Genomic DNA, 24187 nt, shown 5'->3' on the forward strand with positions numbered 1-24187 from the left:
GAGATCAGGAGAAAAGGAAGCAAACATAATGAGAGTGAAGAAGAGGGAAGTGGAAATGCAGTCAATGCATATTTTGTGCTGCTGCTTTGGAAACTACTGGTTGCACCGTTGTTAATCTCATCTGTGGAAGTGAGTGTCTCCTACCCAGCTCTATAACACGCTCTCTCTTAAATTCATTCTTTACATCAGTTGTAGGGGTTGTTTTACATAAACAGTGAATTTTAAATGCATTAATACTAGAACAAAAAGAATTTGCCTTATGGCATTCATTCTTACGAACTGCACAACAGCATAGCATAGTCACAATTCAGTTACATTTTCCCAATGAAGAGAATTATTTATATAGAAATTGAAGTACAATAAAGTTAAAAGACATTATTTTATTTATAAAAGATGCATTCTAATAATTTACCAACATAATTTTTTGTGTTTTCTAAACATATAAACTTAATTCAATACCAGCAGACATTTTGCAGTTAAGAAAAGGGTTGGAAAACATTTCAAGGAATATGGAGAGAGAAAATTACAAGCAGGAAGTGGATGTGGGGCACTGTAAAACAATGTGGCATCACGTATCTCTGAAAAAGTTAACTTAATGCACCTAGAATTATCCCCTGATAGAATCTATTACTCTCTGGACTTGTGTTTTATATCCAGAATATTTTCCATAGTTAAGCACGATTCGAAGATTAAAAAATGTCCATTCTTTCATCTTCAGGTTCACATGTACTTTTCCATTTCTGTATTTCCTGAGAATCATTTATTTTCCATACTTCAGCAAAAGACTTCAGCGTTTTTCTGGGGAAGGGGGGGAAAGAAATTAGTCAAAATATGGACACACTTTTAAGTTAAGCATGTTAAACTTCAAAAAACCTACAATCATCTACAAACTTTTATTCACCGTCAAAGATAGCAGTTTGCACAGCTCAAGACATTAACTGATCTATAAGCAATTAATGAACATTTCTTGTATATATTCCATCTGTAGTACAGTCAACAATGTAATTTTACAATTAACTTACAGTATCAGAAGCATCAACAAGATGAAATAAAACACTAAGCAAAAGTAAACCATTAAAGAAAATAAACAGTATTGTAGCTTGCAGAGATACAGATGTTCAGTTCCTAGAAATTTGCACTTAGGAAATCAAGAAGAGAAAATGCATTTTCAAATCACTGAGTACACTCATCCTTCCTATTTTCTTTCTAATATTTTTCTATTTAAGAAGGACTCGTAAGAGTTGTGACAAGTAAACAAGACATTTAAAATGGGTTAACGCACATTCCTGATGACAAAGATGTCAAGACTGGATGGAATTACACAGTGGATTTTCTTAAATAATATGAAAGTGATTTAAAAACATAAGACAAGGCAGCTGGCCTGTGGGTATTGTGACAGCACAAGTATACTGCTATGAACAGGCCTGAGTTTGATTCTCATAGTAATTTTTATGTCCTACCGCTGATACGCCAGAGCAAAGCTCAGATTCATTTTAAACCTTGTTTATGTCTCTTGGGGAGTATAGAAGAACTTAGATATTTAGATCACATTATGGCAATAAAAGAAACTAAAGAGGAACAGGCAAAAAAGAAAATATAATTATCTATACAAAAGAACTGCAAAAATTAAGAATTATGTAATACAGTGATTTATGCACTGTTAAGTCATCAGACACATTTGATCATCTGTTGTTTTTCACTGACTTGAGCTCTGGGTCCACAGAGGTGTGTGAGGTCCCCTACAAAGGTCACGCAAGAATTTACGATGGGGGAGCGACGTGTAACGGGGTCAAACCCCGCAAGTCAGCAGCTGCTGCGGGGGTGGCACAGCACTGCCGCCCATCTGAAGGGGAGGCAGAAGTGGCACACTCGAGGTGGGCTGGGCTGTGCCTCACGGCTGCCACAAGCCCTGCCCAGGTGCCCACTGCTGACAGGAGCCACGGCCTCCTCCTCTCCTCACTCTGTACCTTTTTCAGGTACAGACACCTTCCTCTCATGAACTCACAGGGCACGAACTGAAGCAAGAACACCTTTCTATCTGGACCATATCCCTGTCCTGTTTTGTGGCGGTGCCACAAAAACATGCCATTTTGTGGCACGAGGTTGGGATGGGCGATGAGCATCCATCCTGTGACAGGCCTCAGGGGACACTCGGATGGCTCCAGTGGCAGGAGGCCGCGGGGGACTCCAGCCTCAGTGGCGAGCCAGGGTGAGGGACTCATCGCAGATGTAGACGAGGGATTTATTCTTTTTCATTTTAAGAATACCAGCAAATTGCATACCAAAAGCTAAAATACAGATGGTAGCTTACTTATTCAAAAGCTGAAAAATGTCACACAATTAGGTCCCATCATTTTGATCACCCCGTGAGCCCTAGCTCTTCCCCTCTATGTGCACTGTAAATTAGTCTTCTAATTACATCATCACATACTATTTTTACTGCTCATAGGTTTTTTACGCAATTAACTCTCTTTTCGGGAATGGAGAAATGTTTGAACTCTATGTGTGTCCTATGATTTTGACAGAATGGAGATAAAACTGATATATTATTTCCCATCTTAATTATATCACACAATAAATCTGGCCTTTCAGCTCATATTCTTACCTTTCTGAACAACATTTTTTTTCTAGATCTAGTTAAGACATTGTTAGTAATTTGTCATTTTGCTTTTGAAAATTATGGACTACTATTTCAAATGAACATATTCTACCACGTTATTTTTCCCCTCAAACCATCACGTATCTTCAATATGGTTATTTTATTTTGCTTTCTTAAAAGAGGATAAAAAACACTGTTAGGTACTACATTCTGATAAGCATCAAAAGAACTGATTGCATCTGAAAATAATTAATCCTTAATTTTTTTATTTTTTTTTTTAAAGATTCTCCTACCAGGACTAGTTATTACCACCAGGCAACAAAGATACTGATTTATTTTATTCCTAAAGGGTCTCTTGAATTTTGCTGATATGACTGGCATTGAAAAATAGTAACAACTGAAAATTTGGTGGAATGCATATGAATAGTAGCACATTGTTACACCTGAACTGTATACATAGCATTACTGGATTTGTAACGGTGATGCTATTTGATGCACATAAATTTTCATACCTAGTCTAGCATGCAAGATACATACACCCCCAAATGAAAATTGGTTATCAGGAAAATAATAAAATCATAAGACTGTCATTAAAATTTTCTGTGTTTATATGAAAAAAAATATTGTTAAGTTAAACCAGAAGCAAAAATAGCAACATTTCCTTCTACATTATACCATGCAAATAGATTGTCAAGTTCTGAAATGAATACATTTTCTAAATCAAATATATTTATATTTTCTCTGTCATTGTTAGAAGAGAAATAATTATTAGAAGATCACCCCGTATATTTCAAATACAACTTTCAGAATTTCCTCCTGAAAAAAGTGAAAATAAGTATGTTAAAGAATGTACTTGATAGTATGATGTGTATTCCTAGCGTTAGTTCAATGTGCATTTAGTTTTTTCCAATCACCACTAAGAGGGTAGCAATTAACCTCTGACATAATAGCTAACCACAAAATCTAAAGCTTTGATTGAAATGGATAGCACAATTTCTTAATAATTTTTCAAACTTTCATCTCACTTTCTCTTCTCTGAAGGGCAGAAGTGTATCTAAAGTAGCTCTTACTGCTCTTTTTAATGCACATTCAGTGCAAAACACTCCTCCACTCACATCTGGAAGTTTCATTAGAAAAAAAGTCACAATTTTTCTGACCTTTTCATATTCACTAATCTCTCCAACTCCTTTGATTTGTGAGCTGCCTTCTTCAAGATTTCTTCAGGAATATCTGCCAGTTTGGCAACATTTAGCCCATAACTCCTTGCAGTGACTCCTTTAGTTATTTGATAAAGAAAAGTGATAAATTCAGGATTCTCTTCCTCTTCAGATCCTAAAAAATAGAACAAAAATAAAAAATCACTCTTTTATATTGATAAAATGTAGTAATCCAAACCCAGAAAGAGCAGAGACTCTGGTTTCACTGTCATTCATACCTCCAGTGAGATTAATTCCACTGAAGAAATGCGAGATAAAAATGTTTCCTTGAGTTCATGTTTTCCTTGCACATAGTCTGAAAAAAGTGTTTCACTGTAGTTTTATCTATGTCTTATTACACAGAAGTGTGTACACGTGTGTGTGTGTGTGTGTGTGTGTAGAAGGTAAGAGTCTTTATATGTCAAATTGATTAATTATGCTATAACTGGTACATTGCATGTCTTGTCTACCAGACAGAATAAAGGATGTGTCAGTAATCCCGCAGTCAAGAAGTCTGTAATACAGCACAACAACAAAATATTGCTGCCTGCCAGTAGGTTAGGAGCTACAGAAAAATGCTTAGAGCAACCCAAATAGTTAGGATGGTGGATTCTTTCTGTCATGACAATAAGATAGAAATGTAAAAGCAATGATAAAAAATCTGACTCTTTCCTCTTCCTCTTTAGACATTCTTTTTACATCCCTGCACAATTCAGGCCTTGTGTTAACAGCACAAAAACTATGGTGTTATTCACCTCCATTCATTCTTTCATCTTGGAAACACAGGTTTTTGGAAACAATGGCAATTTCCATAAATACTGATGTCTCAAGCTGATTTGATCTGAGTGATCCAAGCCAAAGATTGCAAAAAATATGCCACAAACATTTAAATAAAACAATTCAAACACTAAGACAAGAAACATGGGAGCTAAAGATTCAGCTGAAGAAAGAAATGTGGATGTGCGGTTGCTCCCAGGCTGTGACAGTAAACCTATTGTACTTTCGTGAGCAAAATAATGAAGACTGCATGCGGCCTGAAGGTTCAGGCCAACTAACATTGAAAGCAAAAAGGCTAAAGCAGCAAACTAAAAAAGTATAGGGTTTCAAGGACACAACACATAAGGAACATTCTCATCTCAACTGCTTGAGAGTATCAGAGATGAGCAGTTCAATTAATCAGCTAGATGTGAAAGGACGTACTGATGCTCCTAAAAATGATGCAGTTAATGGGGAACATTGGTTTTGCTATAGAGTGCTCACCTAAAGACAACTTTGTATTAAACAACCTGTGCTCAACATTAATGTTTATTTCAGGGATCCCTGCTTCTAAAATTAACCAGAGTACAAAAGCCAAAGTATCCCTCTTGTCTGTATCAGACAAGACGCCATCTGATGTTGAAGAGTGTCTGTGAGAGTATAGGTTTTGGGAAGGCACTTCTATTTTTAAAACTAACTTTCTGAAAAATATTTTTATTTATACACAGTATTTAGTGACAAATACTGGAGACCCCCTGTCTGATCAGTTTACAATGTAAGCACGTAGTACAATACTAAGAATGAATTATAGGGAAAGATTAATGGCAAATACCATGCCAATTAAGAAAAATAATTCTAATAGTGATCTGGGGAGCATGCCGTTACTTTGCAAAGGGGGAAAACCAAAATAAGAACAGAATTGTCAAGTGCCTGAATAAAGCTGATCTATCAGAAAAAAAGCTAAAGCAGTTTGTATAGAGGGAAATTCCACACCACCATTTTACGTTTGGAAGGCATGTGAGTAAAGAGTGACAGTGGATAAATCCTATGTGGATTTTCAAAGTGCTTTCAAGAAGAGCGCTGCATCAAATGCTCTTCTGAAAACCAAGCAGCCATAATCTTCAAGGAAGGCCTTTGCAATTGTAAATAACTGGTGAGCAGACAGGAAAGAGATGAGAAGAGTCGGTTTGCACCATGAAGGGTGGTCATCACTGCAGTTAGACAGAACTGTTCAACTTATCCAGAGAAAAGGGCTAAGCACTAAGGTGACAAACCACTGAAAATTCTAACTAATTCAGAGCAACAGTGAAAAGAATAAGCACTTTAATTCTTCTGCCTGGTTAAGAACATAAAGGAAAGGGATTATGATAAAAAATCCGCAAAATTAGGCATGGCACAGAAAGGATAAACATATCATCTCTCTGACTCAAATCAAGAACAGGGACCATCAAATGAAGCTACGTGTTGTTTCAAAACACCCTCAAAACAAACAAAAGGAGGTAGTAGTTCCTCACACCAGTAAATGCATTTTAATACAGTGTTAAATTTTGGAGCTCTCTGACACAGAATGAAGATTTCAAAAGTATATGTAAATAAACTGGGGAATGGACAACCTCAGTGAAAAGAAATTGATCAAAAATTAAAAACAGAAACCACATCTAATTCTTGAAGTCCCCTACACAGCAAGTGTTTGCAGACAGTGGGATCTTTTTGAGAAAGAGTTGCCATATGTTTGATCCCTAATTCCTCCTGCCTAGTCCTTTTGTTATTTAGCTACTGTGACAAGCTGGGTGAATCTTTGATCTGAGCTGGCTCAGTCATCCTAGTATTAATTTTGAAAGAGAAATGGTTGTGCAGTTTACAAATCATCAAAATTCTGTGTATAGGCTGATACTTTAGTGTATTTAGATGTATGTAACCATTATTACAACTTCTGCCTCTACCCAAACTGCCAGAATCTCAGATGGCTTTATACCGTACCTTTTTGTTCACCACTTTCTTCTTCATTCACCAAGAAAGCCATGTGGTAATTACCAACTTTTTCCGGATACATCTTTTCTAGCTCACAAACTGAGGGATAGTGAGTGACAAACAGTGTCAGTGACTCCACCTGCAACAATGAGATAGATGCATACGGTTTTAATTTTTTTTCCCTGAACACACCAACAAAGCACTGGTATCCTTTATAAATAAACCTTTGCTCTGAGTTTAGACATGTCACATTTCTGCAAGAATGGAACATATACCATGCCAAAGTAAACCTAAAATGAAAAAAGTAAAGTAAAAAAGTATTCACAAGCATGTGTCAGACTGATCACTTACATCTGTAATAAAATGTTCCAGTGTAGCATAAGCAATAGCAATTCCATCATGTGTGCTAGTTCCTCTTCCCAGTTCATCCAAAATTACTAGCGATCTTGAAGTTGCTTTTCGTATTATCTCAGCAGTATCTGTCAGCTCTTCCATAAAGGTACTTCGGCCTTTGTAAATGTTATCTGCTGCACCCATTCTGCATTGGGATACGAAGCAGATCAATTTATTAAGTTCAAATATGAATCATATACAAAGAAAAAAAGATCATGATCATGAAACCAGTTTGTTTTAAATCACCATCCCTGGAAGTCTTCAAAAGACGCTTAGATGTACAGCTTAGGGATATGGTTTAGTGGAGGGCTGTTAGCGTTAGGTTGGAGGTTGGACTCGATGACCTTGAGGTCTCTTCCAACCTAGAAAATTCTGTGATTCTGTGATTCTGTGAAATCTCCTCTTGCTGCTCCAAACAGAGCACAAAAGCCAGGCAAAATGACCACCTTCCAGAATAAGCTACTGTGTAGGAAAAAAACAAACAAACAAACAATGGCAACAGCCCATGGTGTAGATGTGAGGGTACTCTAAAGGACTGAAAAGTCCAGAGGGAGCAACTCGTGTACCACTAAGTAATGGCTTGCACACATTTCCCAAGGCAACACTAACCCTGAAGGCATCCCGGACGGTTAGGCTGTAAGGACAGCAGGGAACTTTTCTGCCCATCCCTAATCTCGTCCCAAGGTAAATCCGCAGACAGTAAATGCAGCATCTAATGCCAGCTACAGGAATCAGGGGGGGAAAGAGAAGGCAGAGGTGCATGCAATTAGCATGCATATCTTCCATCTTGAGAAATTGTACAAGGCAGCTTGCCCTCCCCTTTAAAAAGGATCCTGAGATTTCAGACCAGCCAGCGCACTGGAAGGACTACAGTAAAGGTAGCAGTGAACAGGAATATAATTTTTATTAATTTTTTTTTTCAGTTTGTCCATCTAATGTGTATAGTTTTAAATGCTAGTAACACCTGAAGGTATCAAGTACCAGCACTAGAGATACAGGGGAAAGTCATGTGACCAGGTATTTGTCCATACACATAGATACAGCAGGCAGTAAAAAAAAAATAACAATAATTTCTTCCAATTATAAAGGTGCACAGTCTTACTAATACACTAATAATAATTCTAAGAGGAGATTTTTCTCCTCATCCTTTTCCGTAACCGTCCTTCAACTTACCGGTCTCTGCAGGTGGGGATTCTCCTCCACCCACCATGCACACACACACCTTCCTTCCTGATTCCTACAGGTCTTTTAACGCTGTTTCAGATTCATGCAACCTTCAGCCTTTCTATTCAATATGTGAAATCACAATTTTCATCCCAAAAAACTGTTAGCAATTCGCCCCATTTTTCTTTTCTTGTGCAGGTTTCCGCACCTACTCAGTAACTAGGCTTTCCACCTGGAAGAAATAACATTTCCTTCCTCCATATATGCTTTTCAATTATGTTAATCACATTACAATGTCACTTTGGAGATAGGTTATCATTAGCAAGCCACTGAGTAGGGCCGTAAAAATGGATTTGTTCACTCTCATCATCCAATAATATAGTTACATACAAGCCACACTGATTTAAGGAAAACTGACTCATGGGCTTAGCATATTACATTTTCAAATATAATAGCTGGCCACAACAGTATTTAAAGCCAATCAAAACCTTGAAAGAGAATCCCAGTGCAGCTTTTTTCTCTCAGTCTTTTGCTGTATCTTTCTCTAATGTAATTGCTTTTGTTGCCTACAGAAGCACTAGCAAGATTCTCATTATTTTATGAGGATCTTATAATTGCCAAGAGTAATTGACTACCAATACCCAAACTACCTGGTTGAACACAGTATGGTTATGTTTTCTATATATTCTCCAGGTCCTGCCTTTAAAATTTTGTATGGGGGTATACATAACTTAACAATATGCAAATCTGCAATTATAAATGAACTAATTTTGGTTGGGGATAGGCATTATGATGCAACGAGCACACTGAATGGTTATGTGCAATATTTCACTGAATATGTGTTTGCATACATACACACTGGATACACTCCCACATACTCTGGAAGAAAGGTGATTTTGCACATAAGCTAATTAAACTTTATATTCATTTCACTGAATTAGGCATATAATTCAGGATACTGAGACACTGTGAAATTAAGATTTTTTTAAACCACTTGCTACTGCAATCCCTTTAAATGCCTTAAACATGTACGACAATGTTAAGAGCTATGAACACACTGCTGAATTTCTCATAGTGCCCCATAACCTGGCTTGCACATTTCCTAGCTTGGTTCAGCAAGCACATACTATTGCAAAATTGAACAATCCCCATTTATTGCAAGATTGGATAGATCTATGGAGAACAAGCGATTAGATCAGTTTTTAACACTATTAGCTACAACTAAATTCACCAGAAAAATAAATATTTTTTATGTCTCAAAAACCTCTGGCTTTGTAATGGGCAACTTTTAACCTTACTTTCCAACCCTAGGGTTATTGGCATTATTATTTGATCATTTTTACTTGGTTTTTCATTACGGAGACAGCACCTATATAGCCAGGCAGACTGTTCTGCACCCGTGACGATTACACTGAGAGCTCTCAGTTCTATTTTTTTCTTGTATTGCATTATTTCCATAGAGCCCTCCAAATCATTTAGTCATTTTGAATCTAATTTGCATTTGTGAAAATAGTTTTCAGAACTTCCTCACTAAATGCTCAAGATACAAACAGAAATGAGCATTATCTTTCTCTTGTTAACAACAGCTGCAAAAGAAGCCTTTCTTTTCAGTATCTCAAAACATTCAAATCCAACTCAGCCTTATCTACAGATCAAAAAAAAAGTGTATTTTGAAATGACATACACACTCTTAAATGTCATCCTTGAGAACAGATAAAATTGTTCTTTCTACCTCTGCCCCTTATACTAGGAGAAGCAACGTGATAAGCAATATTATCCCAGAAAGAAGTGAGAATAACTATTTCAATAGTGTATGCATAAAGCAAAGAGTTAAAACGCAGCAAGGCATTACTCCTTAAATATATGAAAAAAAGCCATGATACAATGAATTATTTGGGTCAAAACAACTATTACTTTAACAATTCTCTGAGTTTAAATCAGCAATAATAAATTCCACTAAACTTCTAAAAGATTCGATTGCTTTTATTTTATATATTAATGTATTTTGTCTCCTAAGTGTTTTTATATATCAAAACATTATGCATTTTTCTGTAATGTTCAATGGAATCCAGATGATTTACCACTGTTATCAGCTACTCGATAGGTAACACGTAGGATGTTATTCCGATGAGATTGTTGGATTAGAAATGTTAAAAGAAATATTACAGATGCTCTTACAGATCTTAAAGTTGCCAGCAATTAAGCAACTATTTAAGCAACTATTTTTTTATTAAATTTATTAAAGCAACTATTTATTTATTCCTCTAACAATGTGCCTACACTGGGATCAGACACTTGTCTAAATTCTATTTGTAAGCAAAAGTAACCATTTCATTAGATTTTAATATTATATTTTTAACTACAGTAGAAAACAATACAGAGAAATAAACCAAGACTAATGAGTGATCCCTAGTAGAATGATGCAGTCATGTTATTCACTACCCAAATTCTCTTTTCTCCCCTCTCTTTCTTAATTAAAAAATATTAATAAAGAAAATCAGGAAAAAGGGTTGCAACAGAACAGGACAGACACAGAAGAAAACCATTAGAGCAAGAGCAACAACACTCAACTTCACTAGCTCTGTCTGTTAAACACCAGCTATTGGAAGCAGTGACACGGTTAATATGAAAACTTCCATTTCTGCTATGGAATTTCTAAAGCCTACGTTCAGGAAAATTACCGCGTTCTGCCCATGAGGAGCATGCAGGCATCCAATGTGAAGAGTGCCTCTTTAGTGCTGGCAAGAGATCCATCACTCCTCAGCAAATGCAATTTGGCTGGAAACCACTTGTTACAACGTCTCTTTGACAGCCAACCAAATTTCATAAAATTAAAAGCTTTTCATCTTTTAATATTCAACACATTTATTATGTAAAGAAAAAATACTGGGAGGCATTATCCCTTTTCAGTGCTAGATTTCAAGTGGTAAGGATTCTTGTCCATAATCTCCATATAAAACAACAGCAAATGAAGTGTTTTCATAAATTAATTTTTGGAGGATTAATTAGACAATAGGCAGGCACTACCTAGCTTTATGCAAAGCAGTTAGCACTACATGCATAACCTGTATGTGGCCCCTTTGAGAAGATGATTTTTTTGATTTTTTTTTTCCCTACAGTAGCAGCATTCAGCAGCATTGCTTTTTTAACCTGCTTTCCTGAGTCAGTGCATGCACACAACATTGACCTTTTCCAGAGCAAACGCTCACCATTCTGGGAAGGTATCCTATGATATTTTGTCCTGCAAGGCTCCGTAAATGCTGATAATTTTCTAATGATACAGGGTATGATACCGCTCAGAAACCCCTAGCATAAAAATAGCATTAACATTTTTCTTGTATCCCAGGAATGTTTATGAAGTCAGTATCCATTTAAAATTGCTCTCAACAGGCATGAACTCATACTGGGACACTGTATGAAGTTACCTCAAAATCTGGTGCTTTCAAGCTCTTGGTCAGCTGGGCGGGCCAAAGTCCTCTGACAGTCATCCATGAAAATTTTGTAAGGAGGGAGGAAATGAAATTAAGGCCACTGACCTCTTCTTAGAGCTCCATCACTCAGCACCCTGATACTACTGCTCCCCCAAAAAAAGGAGTGTCCTGGAGCAGGGGACAGACTTGCAGACTGGGGACGGCTCACAGTAGTCTGAAATGACATTATTTTGGAAGGGAGCAGGGAGTGTTGTCGTCGTTTCCCCCCTCCTGAGAAGTGCTGCTGCCCTGTGCTAGCAGCCCTGGGGTGAAAGTCACAACTTGTATGTTAAACCAGAAATTGCCCCAGTGTGACAGACAGCAGAGAAAAAAATGAAAAAATAATGATCTTCTCAAGCAGAAAAATTCATCTGAAGTCCAGAAGTTTCTACTTGAGTCTGTTTCCACGTTATCTTTTAGAAAAAGTTATCCTACTTGCTGCTGACTTGGTTATAAAACAAAGAATACCGTGTGGACCCCAGGTATTCTGTTCTTTTATGTTAGTGTGAATCCTTCACACTACCTGTGAAAATGACTAAGCAGTGGTCTGAGGCCTACCAGTAGTAAAAAAAAACACCAAATGAACTCCAAAACAAACAAAAAGGCATTTCCTAAAGCCTTATTTTCATACACGAATGGCATCCCGATGCCATTCATTCATTTGTAGTATATAAAACACTTAATGTTGAAAAAAATTAAATGAAATCTAAGATTTTTCAACCTTGATTTTAAAAAGATCTACTTGACTAAAAGTCCGTCTGACTAAAATACCAAAACAATGAAACCTGCCTGTAACATTGCCTGTTACAGCAGAATAAATCTAATTAGTGTAGAGCCTCTTTGCAAAGGCTGCAGTTATCAAGAAAAGGCATCCAGATTTCCAGGTATGGTTTGATTTCCCAGGGATCAGAATTTGAAGCCAGACTTCTCAGAAGGTACCCATAGTCAAATTATTTATTCATCAATAACAACTAACACTAAAACAGAATTACTCTTTTCTCTGAGCTTATCTCAAGCAGCAGTTGTACAATAATGCTCCCAGCAACAACAAAGAGTTTCTTCTGTGGTTCAGAGAGAATGCTGAGAAAAACACAAATAAAATACATGCAGAATGTGACCTTACAATTCCACTCACTCCCTCTCACATAACACCTTCAAAATGTCATTTCAAAGCTCACTGTATTTGAACAGGTGTTATTTAAATTAAAATCATTTCTTTGCAGAAAACAGGTTGGAAAAGTGCGGGTATTAAGTGAAGAAGATGTTTCTGAGACCAGAAAATTTGATATTGATGAATATCAAATGTGAATGGCAGAACGCAATCACAATTTCATTTCAACGCTTAGGTTAAGTCTTCCATTGAGCTAGGTTTTTAAGTTTCTATTAGGCATCCAGCTGCAAATTTAGTCAACTGCAGTCTTAACAGACAAAGTAAGAGTATTAGACAAGATTTAATGTTAACATATTAACCTGAGGGGTCATTCCCACCCCTCATAATCGCCAAGCAGATACTATAAACGCAATTAAAACACAGTCCTGCCCTCCTTGTTGCAAACAGCACTTACCTCAGGTTAAAAATTATTTGTAGTTTGCAAAAGGGTTTCCCGAGAAGATGAGAACAGAAATCCTGAACTGGGACTGGCAAGCTAGCTATTGCACACAGATCCAATCCTACCACATTTCCAAGCACTCAGCACCTTTAACCAGAACAATCATTATGTTTTGCCCACAAAAGCAATTTGAAATTCTGCATATTTTAGAAACACTCAAACTGCTAATGAGAATTTCACAGTGGTTATTCTAAAAGTAACCCAAGTCACATAGCTTAACTTCTGGCTACTTTCCATTTACAATGAAAATTTATCTAGTAATTCTTCAGAAGATAGCATCTGCAAATTTACAACAGTTCACTGGCAAGAAACTAATGCTTCACACTCCCCCACAGAGTACTGGTAAATCATTTACTTCACTTCCATCAAGCTGTTGCAGATCCAAACCAAAAACTAACAATAAGAAAAAAAAAATCTTACTGAAACTGCAATTACAAAATTAAAAAACAAACAACAACAACAACAAAAAAACTCTTATCCAAAGTATGACAGGACGCATTGTTATCAGGACAGTTATTTTTGCATTTATGGGCAACTTCCGAGAAGTAAATCTGTGCAAAGTTACATGGACGACAGTGACAAAAATTAGAAAATGTTCATAATATGAACCGATTTACAGCCAACATGCATGCACATGCTCAACTGTTTCTACAGCAGCTTATTTGCAAATTATAAATGAAGAAATACCCACGGTATGTTACCTAATTTAAAAGAGCAGTAGTTGAAAAGCCTGACAATGCATTACACATTTAGTGTAAAATACATTCTAATTTTGCAATTTATTATAGACATATGATGTTCTAAGTCACTGACAAATTAATGAAACTAGTAAAACCTAAGACCACTATCAATGCATACTTTGCATTATGCTTAAAAAAAAAAAAAAAAAAAAAAAAAAAAGGCAAGTCCAAAGTGATTTTAATACTCAGTTTCATAATCTTGTTTTTAACATGTTTTTCCATATCACTAGGTAGCTGAAGTAGCCAGAACAAATCATCACTTAAATCCTTATTGCCTTTTATAACTAGCCAACAGAGACCTGCTGCACACACCGGCTTTCCAGTATACTGAAAGAAATGAACCTAACAGATCAGCTTTCAAGATGTGAATGGCATTGATTTTTTTTTTTTTTTTTTTGCTGAAAGCCACAGGAAACAAAACCAACCAGAGATTGAAGTGAACATTCAATATTTTAAAAGCTTCACCTCAACTGGCAGAACCAGGTAGGACTGATTTCAAAAGAGCCAACACTAGTCTAATCAATACAGTCACTGAATGACCAGCAGTTACCAATATTCGCTCATTTCTGATGCTTTTTAAGGCAACAGAAGTGCATCTGCTCTTGGGAAAGGTTTATGCTAGATCACCTCATGATGACTACTTGAATACGTTCTTTTCTGAAATTCAGCTGTGATACCCTCAAAAGCACTAGCACTCGTTAAAAAAAGAAAAATAAAAAGGGGAAAAAAAAGGTCACCTAAGGCATCACTGACTGTTAAAATAATCCAGCTGGTGGTTCACTCTAAAATTTTCCATTGTATTTTGAAATTGAACTTTCTTGAGCCTATGTTGCACTTTCTCCACTCCACATGAATTGCTTCCTGCAGCAGCTGTCTCAGAGGAGGTGGGCGTCCAGCAGCATGACAAACACACCACGGTCCTGCAGCTGGGCCGATGAGCAGAGGAGAACCCCCAGAGCTAGGCTGGGGAGTGGATTTACTTGCTAACATTTCGTTTCACCTTACTCCCATGACAAAAAACTTGGAGCGGGTTACTCTAAGGCTGTGGGTTTTTGAGTAACTTAGGCGAGTGATCAGCAATGCACTTCCCTTCTCTAAGCATGTGGAAAGAACAAAGTTTGGTATGGCTGTGTGTCTTCTGACAGCGAGCTGAACTCCTGCAAAATTCCTCCCTCCTTCTCCCACTAATATTAAGTTCAGTCAATATCCGAAAAAGGGATTGGTTTAGTGATACTGCATTTATGCTGAAGTGTGCAACTCTCAGCGATTTCTGGAATCCTCTAAAACTAAGAGTCTCTTTGGCTGGAAGTTTCACAACCTTCATCAAGATGTTTGACAGAACAAAGTGCAGCAACACAGACACAAAAGCAGAATTAGAACAAGCAATTAGAAGAACATTTTTAGGAACAGAGCCTTTTATGCATATATGCATAATATGCAACAATGTTTTATGCTTAGGTTTTCCAGCAGCATCTGTAAGTTTTATATTCATATACAGCCATAAAGAATCCTGAGAAGTATGCAACCAGCATATAACTTTACAGCAAACTAAGCTGTATTCCTCCAAAAACTGCGGACAGTAATGTAAATTCTGTGTTGGAGGGTGAAAATGATTTTATACCTCATACGTGAACAGATTGCTCTCTACAGGTCAGTCAGGCTTTATGTTAAAAATGTATACATTTTACTGATGGTCAAGAGAAAGAACACATTAAAAGTACAATCATTTTGCTGAAAGATGTTGTAAGACTAGATATTCAAATTAGAGTGTTTATTTGCAAGCCATCAGTGTCAGCCTGAAGAAGCTGAAAACATGATAAAGCCAAAAACCCACCCCTAAAACATGCACAGGTTTACACTTACTACTCTCAGCTTCCACTGAGGGAACTCAAGGTAATTTAGTTAATGTGCATATGTAGCTGAAGGATTGAGGCCAAGGGGGGATTAAAAAGCAGGAACTATAGCAACAGCCTAGGGACAATAGCTGAAGCATTTGGCAGAAGTGAACTTTTCCCCTTTAAACCTGTGGACACTCCTGAAAATCCAATTCAAATTGTGACCAGGTTAAATCCTAGCATGGGTCAGTTTTAGAAAGGTAAGTACCGCCATTTCGGGGAAGGAGTTTCAGCCCAGCCTTCCTGTAAAACAGCTGGTCAGCTTCACATGCAAATTCTCTTTTTCCTGTTTTTTTTTCCCCCTGTATACCATTACAAGCATTAATATGCAGCGTGAATTATTTTATATATCTCACTGTAGATATAACTGTCTGTTGTTGTCTTAAATGAATTTTCAAACTTGATTTAAACCCCTGCAAACAAAACAGTTTTTTGTACTTACAGATTTTACCAAATACCTTGTATGTAAGCTGAAGACTGTTTTATTAAATATATACATTATTACATGCATATGAGATACAGACCTAACTATGCAGATGCATGTTACTATGAAATAAATAGACATGAAACTAAATTAGCTCTAAGTACATGCAACATAATTTAATAATATTCTGTAGTTACAGAACACTGTCAGAAGTAGCTACAGTTCAAATGCACTCCATATATCCAAGACATAATAACTTTTCTGGGAAAAAAAAAAAAAAAAATCATTTTAACAATGCTAACTGCAACTTTTACTCATTCTCTTCTTTTTCAAAAAGAGTATCTCCACGTGATAGAAAATAGGTGCAAATAATTTAATACAACCTCCTTTTTTTTTTTTTCCCTGAAAACTGAAAATAATTTACCCCAGAAGTGTAATTATATGCCTGTAAAGCATAAATGAAAGGCTTAAGTCAGTTTTGTTATTCTGGCAATAAACACAAATACAATTAAGCAAGAACAAAATGAAACAAATTACCATGCCATAAAGAAGTAATATTTCTGAAAATTACTTTTGGGTCTTGACAGCTAACAAGTTCTGTTGGTCTGACCGTCACTGTTGCTTTCCAGACTAATACAAATACTAAAACAACTCTTGTTTAGCCTATCTGTACACAGAATTCTAGTATGAACTTGCCAGTCACTTGGGATTGCTTATTATGAACGGTTCCTTACTTCTCTGCACAAAACGCAAATTAATGTGTACAGCAAAAATAATAAGCATTGCCACATATAATACAATGGTGTGAAAAGAGACCTTTTGTTCTGACATTTGCTGACCCTTATCTTTCAGAGTCTAACTGCATGGGCAAATCGAGAGAACATAGTTGTTCTCAAAAGAAAATGTGAACTCCTAAAATTTAAAAAAAAAAAAAAAAATCAGGTGAATAAATAAATAAATAAATAAATAAATAAATAAATAAATAAGGCATCAACAAAGGTTTTGGCCAAAAACTATGCAGTTTATAGAAAAGTAACTCTGTTAAATAATTAGCTCCTCCATAGCTTCTGTTTAGCATTCTCTCAAGGCAATTCCTGTATTACACAGGATGCCTGCAGACAGCCCTGGCAACCACAGCTGCCACCTCAAGAACGGAATTTCATAGCTCAGGTTTTATGATGGAGATATGAAGAAGCTGACTAACTGAATCTTCATGCCAGATTTCGTGATCTAACTGATATTTCTAGGACTGACAAGTAGACTAATCTTCCTAATCCTACTTTGTAAGCCTCAAAAAAAAAAAATAAAAATCAATAAAGCTTAATAAAGCAATAAATGGAACCAAGGGATTTTGGAGTTTGGTAATTGGTCTTATGAGTTAAGACAATAAAGTTCATAAACATGAGAGGTTATAGGTTATTCTGGTAAAATATGACAGAGATTGCCATGAAGGATAACTACTTAATAAGTATGTGAACGCCCATAATCTATGCCACTCCAACCCAAGGATCTGGCTCATTTCTGAGGCTGTGGCTGGCACAAGAATTCAGAGAAAGGCACAGAAATTGTGACATGGGAACAATGCTGAACTTCCGAGAAATAATTATTTTTGCTAAAGATTAAAAACAAAAAATCACATATACACGAACTCATGTATAATTCCAGGTATACCTTTATCAGTTTAAAAGCTATTACCAAATCCCAATCAATTTAGCTCCCTAGGAGTGAAAAGCAGTAACTTTATATTCCATTCACATAACAAAGGGCTAAAATCAAGATGGGACAGGCTTGTTTGAAACATGAAGGCTCCCCAAGTCTTTCCGGCACACCAGCAGTCGTTTTGAAAAGCTACCAGCATGCCTCCCCCTTAACAATCAAGGTTAAGCAGGCAGTGTAGATTTGGATGGAGGACCCATTTTTTCATGTTTAGTGAAATCACTGCATAGGAAGTAACTTCTAATCAAGAATGTTTCTAAACCACTTTCAAGCTGGCGAGTTCCTGGGCCGTCTCTTTGCAGATAAAGCTCATCCATGAAACGAACAATGCGTAAGTAGGAAAGAATATAACAAGCTGAATTCTGGTCAGAACGAACCGCGCTGTTTTTCAACCATTGCTTTCCTATTGCTGGGGCAAATAACACAGTTTCTGCTGTGAAGCTCTGAAAAAATGGAGCTTGCTATTTATTTATTATTTTAAACAAGCATCTGTAATTTTTTCCCCTCTGTCCTGGTCCTGTGTTGCTGCCTTCCACTGATCTGCTAGTAAAACCGGAATTAAATAAGTGCAACATTACTTGCTCAGATAAAAAAAGAAGCTGGGAAGTTTTTGCCATCAGCAGTTAGACCACTGGAACACCCATTTCCACTAATACTTGACAAGCCATATTTCACTTTTATTCTTCAGTGATTTACCTCAGATCTCAATGCATTGTGAAAAGCGCCTGGAAAGCATCTCCCATTCAATTTTTGTTCTGAGTGAAACATTTTCTTTTTCTTGCTTCACATACCACTCTACACCGTGCTTTCCAATTTTCTGAAGATTTCCTTAAAAATGTACTCTCAACCAGCCTCGCAACATTTTAGTCTGTTAAAGTAAATCATGCAATTTTAAATACCTTTCAAATTTTAATGATGGTGACATTCCAATGAAGGAAATTAAAAATAAATACAAACATCCAAAATTGATTGCCCAAATGTTCGCAGGTGCTAATAAAGTATTTGCTTTACATCACGATTTTTAATTATACTAAAATCTGTAATGATGCCATAAATACATGCATTTTATCTGCTTAAAAATATTATGCTTGTTTAGAGGGAAAATACTGAGGTTCGTTTACTAGTTTCTTTCAGCTCCACATACTTGACAAAACAGTAATGAGCGTGTCAAATTCTCAGAATTAAATAGCTGTTATTTTTTAAGGAGGTAACATCCAAATGTATATTGGAAGATCTGTCCTCTTCTGAGAATCAATTCTATCTTTTAGTGACCAGACAGACATTTTGAATAAAACATACAGGGGGAAAAAAAAAAAAAAAAAAAAAAAAAAAAAAAGAATTACTGTATGCTTAATGCAGATTCTTTAAAGAAACATGGATTTAAAGGGCTGGATTTCTTTTTTTTTTTTTTTTTTTTTCAAAATTTTACTTCAAAGAAATGCTCCATTGCTAAACCCTCCTCTTAGCTTTAATAGCATTTCTTTCCACTTTATCATCTCTTATAGACCATGCCAAAAAAGGGCAACTACTGGGGACGTTAAGAAAACTTTAGTTATTCCTAAAGATCACTTAACTATATCAAACTGTAAGAATTTGCTACACCTAGTCACAGTTCTGCTTTTGTAATAATATACTTGTAGGTTGAATAAACTTGCTTCTTCTACAAGGGAGAGCAATTACAGATGGATAGCCATGCTCTGCTGTACACAGTAAGTAGACTTGACAGAAAAAATCATATTACCTGTGTGCTCTTGAGTGCTCTGCATCTCAAGTCTGTGCTCTGCAGCTGATCATCATGCCAGTGACAATACATGAGATTCTTCCAGCACAAGGAGCAGCAGAAACAAGTATTGTATACCAATGAGAAAGACAACTGACACAGACCCTGCAGAAACAGACACCTGCAGTCCTTGCAAGGGCTACAAAGACAGGTTATGAAAACAGGCCAAAGGCCACGTCCATCCCGCATTCTTGTGGTCACAAACTTTCCCTGTTTCCTGGACAATAAATTATCTTTTAGGTGCCAATTCTTACAGCAGAAAAATAATATGGGTGAAAGTATCCATGATGGCTCTAGTGCCTCAGGCAAAAAATGTCATTTCAGTGTATATAAATGTCCCTTCCTCCCCACGTATCGGCAGTGTGGATCTTATTGCACCTGATTGACACAAGTCCTTTTACTCCCCAGATGATGGAAATGAGGACTGCCAGTCACATCCCTCAAGCAGGGATTCAAATACTGCTTTTTCAGATCTAACATCAAGCTCACATACAAAAGAGTGCACAATGGTCACACATTTAAATGGAATAGCCTCCAAGCTTTAGAGATTTCTGGATCAACTGAAGATATTACAAGGCAGCAAGCCTTGACAGGCAGCATGGGAGGCACAGTCACCAGCAGCAGAGCAGCAGCCTGCATTGAGTTACCCACTTTGAGAAATTCTGTGATGAAATATCTTAGCCTTCAAAGTAGCTTCCTACTGACAAAAAAAAAATAAATAAGCTTCATCAGTGTCACCATGTGAAGTGAGGTCTATGTAGAAAAGATGCCATTTCTTCTTTAGACTGTAATGCACAATTTAAGTTGACTGATTTGTGCAAAGGGCTGAAAACATAGCTGCTCACATTATGCAGAGAACACAGAGGACAAAAGGAGGTTTTCTTCCTGTTGCCTACTCTGTTTTTCTTAGAAGAGAAATAAGAGTTGTATGGTCAGCAGTCCTGGGGTTAACTCTACAACAGAGTGATGCTCGTGATGTTTCAAGAAATCAGGGTCAGCTGGGATAGAAAAGCCAGACTGGAATGATATGATACTCCGGGGAGACACTGACACAACTTACCTTGCTCACTGACACTCCTGTGCAAGAGTGAGTAACATGGGATGTGTTTTCAAGCATAGATTCAGCCTATTCAGAGTTGATTTTCTGGACTCTGGAAAGACTAAGCAGATGAGGAGTAAGTACAGCCCCGTGAACTGTGTCACTACATCCATACCTTGTGAGGACAGAACTGACACTGACATGGGTACGCCTTCAGATGCAATAGCAGGAGGTGATCTTAGGTTGGTGAGCCTCTCAATAACACTGTTGTTATTTGCAGGAATTGCAATTCCTTCCCTTTGCTAAACCAGGATCACCCTTCTTTGCAAGGTATTTATGCCTGGAACTGGATCTCAGCTGTTGGAATTGCATAAAATGACCCAACTGAGGCCAGCAGTGAGGAAGATGTATCTCATTATTTCAGTGTTGGATGAAGCTGCCAGTTCTCCACCAATGCAGAAAACATCTTTTCCTCTCCTCTACCTCCTCCCTCACCTTATAAGCTCACAAAAAAATAAAATTTTCTTATGTTTGAAGGGCAGTAAGTTAGACCTCTGAGCTGGGGTCTGAAGACTACCTTCACGGACAACTCCAATAAGTTTTGCCTGAAACTGATGGTCTCCCTCAGCTTCTAGATCTGGGAATGCAGGAAGACCACATGCATGCCAGAGACACGTGCAAGTACCTCAGCGTGACACAGCTTCTGCTGAAACAATCAGAAGCATCAGGTCACTGCATTAAGTCAGCCTAATTTATACGGCTCTACAACTTTGTCATGCTATAAAGACACGTGAGGATCAGCTGCCCAAAGATTTCTGTACTCTACTTTTAGTTGCACAAACAGCTATTAGAATTTTTCAAAATTATTACACAAGGAAGAAAGACGTGCAAGAAAATAACAAAATAGCTATGTAACTTGAACACTGGAACAGTGTCTGAAGGACTCTGTATATAGACACACAAGTATGATCTAGAAGAGCAAATCCATCCCTCCCTGAGGTGAGCAAAGGCCACCTGTTTTCACAATGTTTTATGAAGAACAGTGGAATTTGAACCGAGTTCCTCCTAACTACAGACTCAGCGATTAGGAATGCCTTCTATGTTAAAAATACGTCTAAATCATCTGTTACAGGGATAAAATGTAGGTCAAAGTCGTGCATATCTAAGTACAGATCATGTGATGTGCAGAGCCAATACCAAGACAACTGCCTTGAAGTGCAGGCAACCTGCACATCCTACACAAAACAAAAGAATTAAACTGCTGCTTATCTAGGCAGCCTTCAACTACCAATTATTAACTTGCATCGCCAGCCTCCTCCACCCCTCAGTTTTCTTAATATACCCTCTCTGACAATTCAAACACCGTTCCTTTGCCATGATGAAGATTAAAGACAAAGCCGAGACTCAGTAAACAGAAAGAGAACTCCCTTGAAAGAGAGGAGGTGTGCGAGTGGGCAATCCGCACGCATCTCACTGATGCTTCTTTGTACTCCATTAACCTTTGAGCACGTAGTACATCACCTGCAAGAGGCAGCTTTCAAATGCAGCTAAGCACTCTGCAGCACACTGGTTCAGGCAACCGAAGCTGTCCTTTAAATAGCATGGCCCAGCTTGGCTGACGGTACAAAAACCTCTCGGGAACAGGCACGGTGCTGTAGTGTGACTGTGCGTGCTGGTGTCTGACCACTGGGATAAACATTTTACACTACAAGAGAAAGGTAGGCAGGTAAGTGCTCTACAAAGGAATTCCTTCTTTTGCCTCTCACTGTCTCCTAGCGTTGGTAGGAGTTTGTCTTCTTAAAGGCATGCTTTCTACTGAAAGCTTGTGATTTTAAGAATTTGATTCTTAGGACTCCGAATACAAGGCCCTCGGTAATCTGAGCTATCAATTTTCTTGCTTATTTGAACACATTTTAGCTTCAAATTGTTACAGCTTTCTTTGCATCTCGGTTTTGAAAGCTGACCCTTACGAGAGCTACTGTTGACCTACAGGAAGTGGATTGAAGGTTTCTAGCTGTAGAAAATTATTTCAATAATAGATCAAGTGCGACCTCTTTACAGGTCAGCTTCCTTCAGCAGCTAAACACTGTTCCTTCTGAATGTGCTATTAGGTCAACAGAATTTCTTTCATTATTTGCTCTGTATGTGTGTGTCCACACTTGCTTTGTCATTTTAGAAAACACACAGAGAAGCATTATATTGCTATCAATGTCTGAATAACTAAATGAGTAGAAGGACTAACACAAATTGAAGGTTAATTTAAAAGAAAAATTGAACCCATTTACTGCATTAAGAACTTTCAAACATATTGAAGAATTAAACACTCAAATCCCAGTAAAAGTCAATATAGATTGAGCATTGACCTTTCCAAAACTCTTAAATTCCTAGCTATAATGAAAGTGATTAAATGAAATTCTATGAAGCAAAGCTTGCTTGAAAATATTATCCATTATTAAAAAAAATGAAGAAAATATCCACCAACAAAACATCCTCAAAAGACTGTGTGCTCCTTCCTCGTTACATAGCTTCCCTTACAGCTAGCACAGCAAAAGGTCTGAAAAATAGTAACTTATTTGTACAAAACCAGTTTACACATGCATTGACTCATGAAAAAGTGAATATGGATATGTGGAAGTTCAAGTGAGAGACTTATACATACACTTCTTTACTCAAATACAAAAATTATTCCAAATATAGCTTTAAATAAACATAGAAAAATACAGAGAATTGTTTAGTATCTCTTTATTCTGACTCTTTGAAGCTTGAGCCACTTAAAAATGAAGCAGACCTTTTACTCTATATTTCATACCCCCCTCAACACCTGCTTTCCAGGATGAGGACCAAAGCATTGCCATGGAAATGGCAAGGTTGTTTTTACACATAAGAAATGATGGAATATGGCGATAGCCCACAGGAGCACTCAAAAACCTCCTTAAGTGAATAAAGCAAATGGAGGATTGGAAGAAATTGCTCACGCCCCCCCAAGTTTTCAGTTTGCAGACTTGTAATAGCACATCACCTGGGTTTAGGGGCATTATGCAGTGAAAGGATCTCTCCTTTTCCCCCTCTTTAGGATGAAATTATCAACTCTACTCAGAAATGTTTGGACAAGCCCTAGCACTGTATTGTATTTGTACACCTTGTAATGAAGATAAATCATTGCTGTTTCCACTGTACCTCTAAGCAAGACATTTCCTTTAAACTACAACCCTTTTGCAGCTTTAAAACGTGTAATATAATGCACTATTTAAAGTCAATTTAGAGAAGCTATAATATATAAATACTAAATATATCCAAAGGAATAACCATAGTAGCAATCTTTCAATTTCCATGGAAACCCTACTTAAAACACAAGATACAAAGCCTAGATGAATGTTAATCTCTTAAACCTATATAAATTCACACTTCAAAGATGCAGTCTACCATCAGAAAAG

The 24187-nt window shown here is 37.1% G+C and overlaps 1 protein-coding gene across 2 annotated transcripts in view; it reads right to left on the bottom strand.

Annotated features, from left to right (window-relative positions):
* Positions 1–365: 365 nt before the first annotated feature.
* MSH3 (mutS homolog 3) overlaps positions 366–24187 on the bottom strand; it is a 111510-nt gene continuing 87688 nt past the window's right edge. For both annotated transcript variants that reach the window (XM_084503957.1, XM_084503956.1), the window contains exons 21-24: positions 6874–7060; positions 6532–6661; positions 3757–3931; positions 366–798 (exon numbers count right to left, since the gene is read on the bottom strand). In XM_084503957.1, coding sequence (XP_084360083.1) covers positions 690–798; positions 3757–3931; positions 6532–6661; positions 6874–7060 — 601 coding nt within the window. In that variant the 3' untranslated portion in view covers positions 366–689. The remainder of the gene's footprint in view (positions 799–3756; positions 3932–6531; positions 6662–6873; positions 7061–24187) is intronic.

This window comes from Aythya ferina (genome assembly GCF_964211825.1).
Source record: "Aythya ferina genome assembly, chromosome: Z".
NCBI lineage: Eukaryota > Metazoa > Chordata > Aves > Anseriformes > Anatidae > Aythya > Aythya ferina.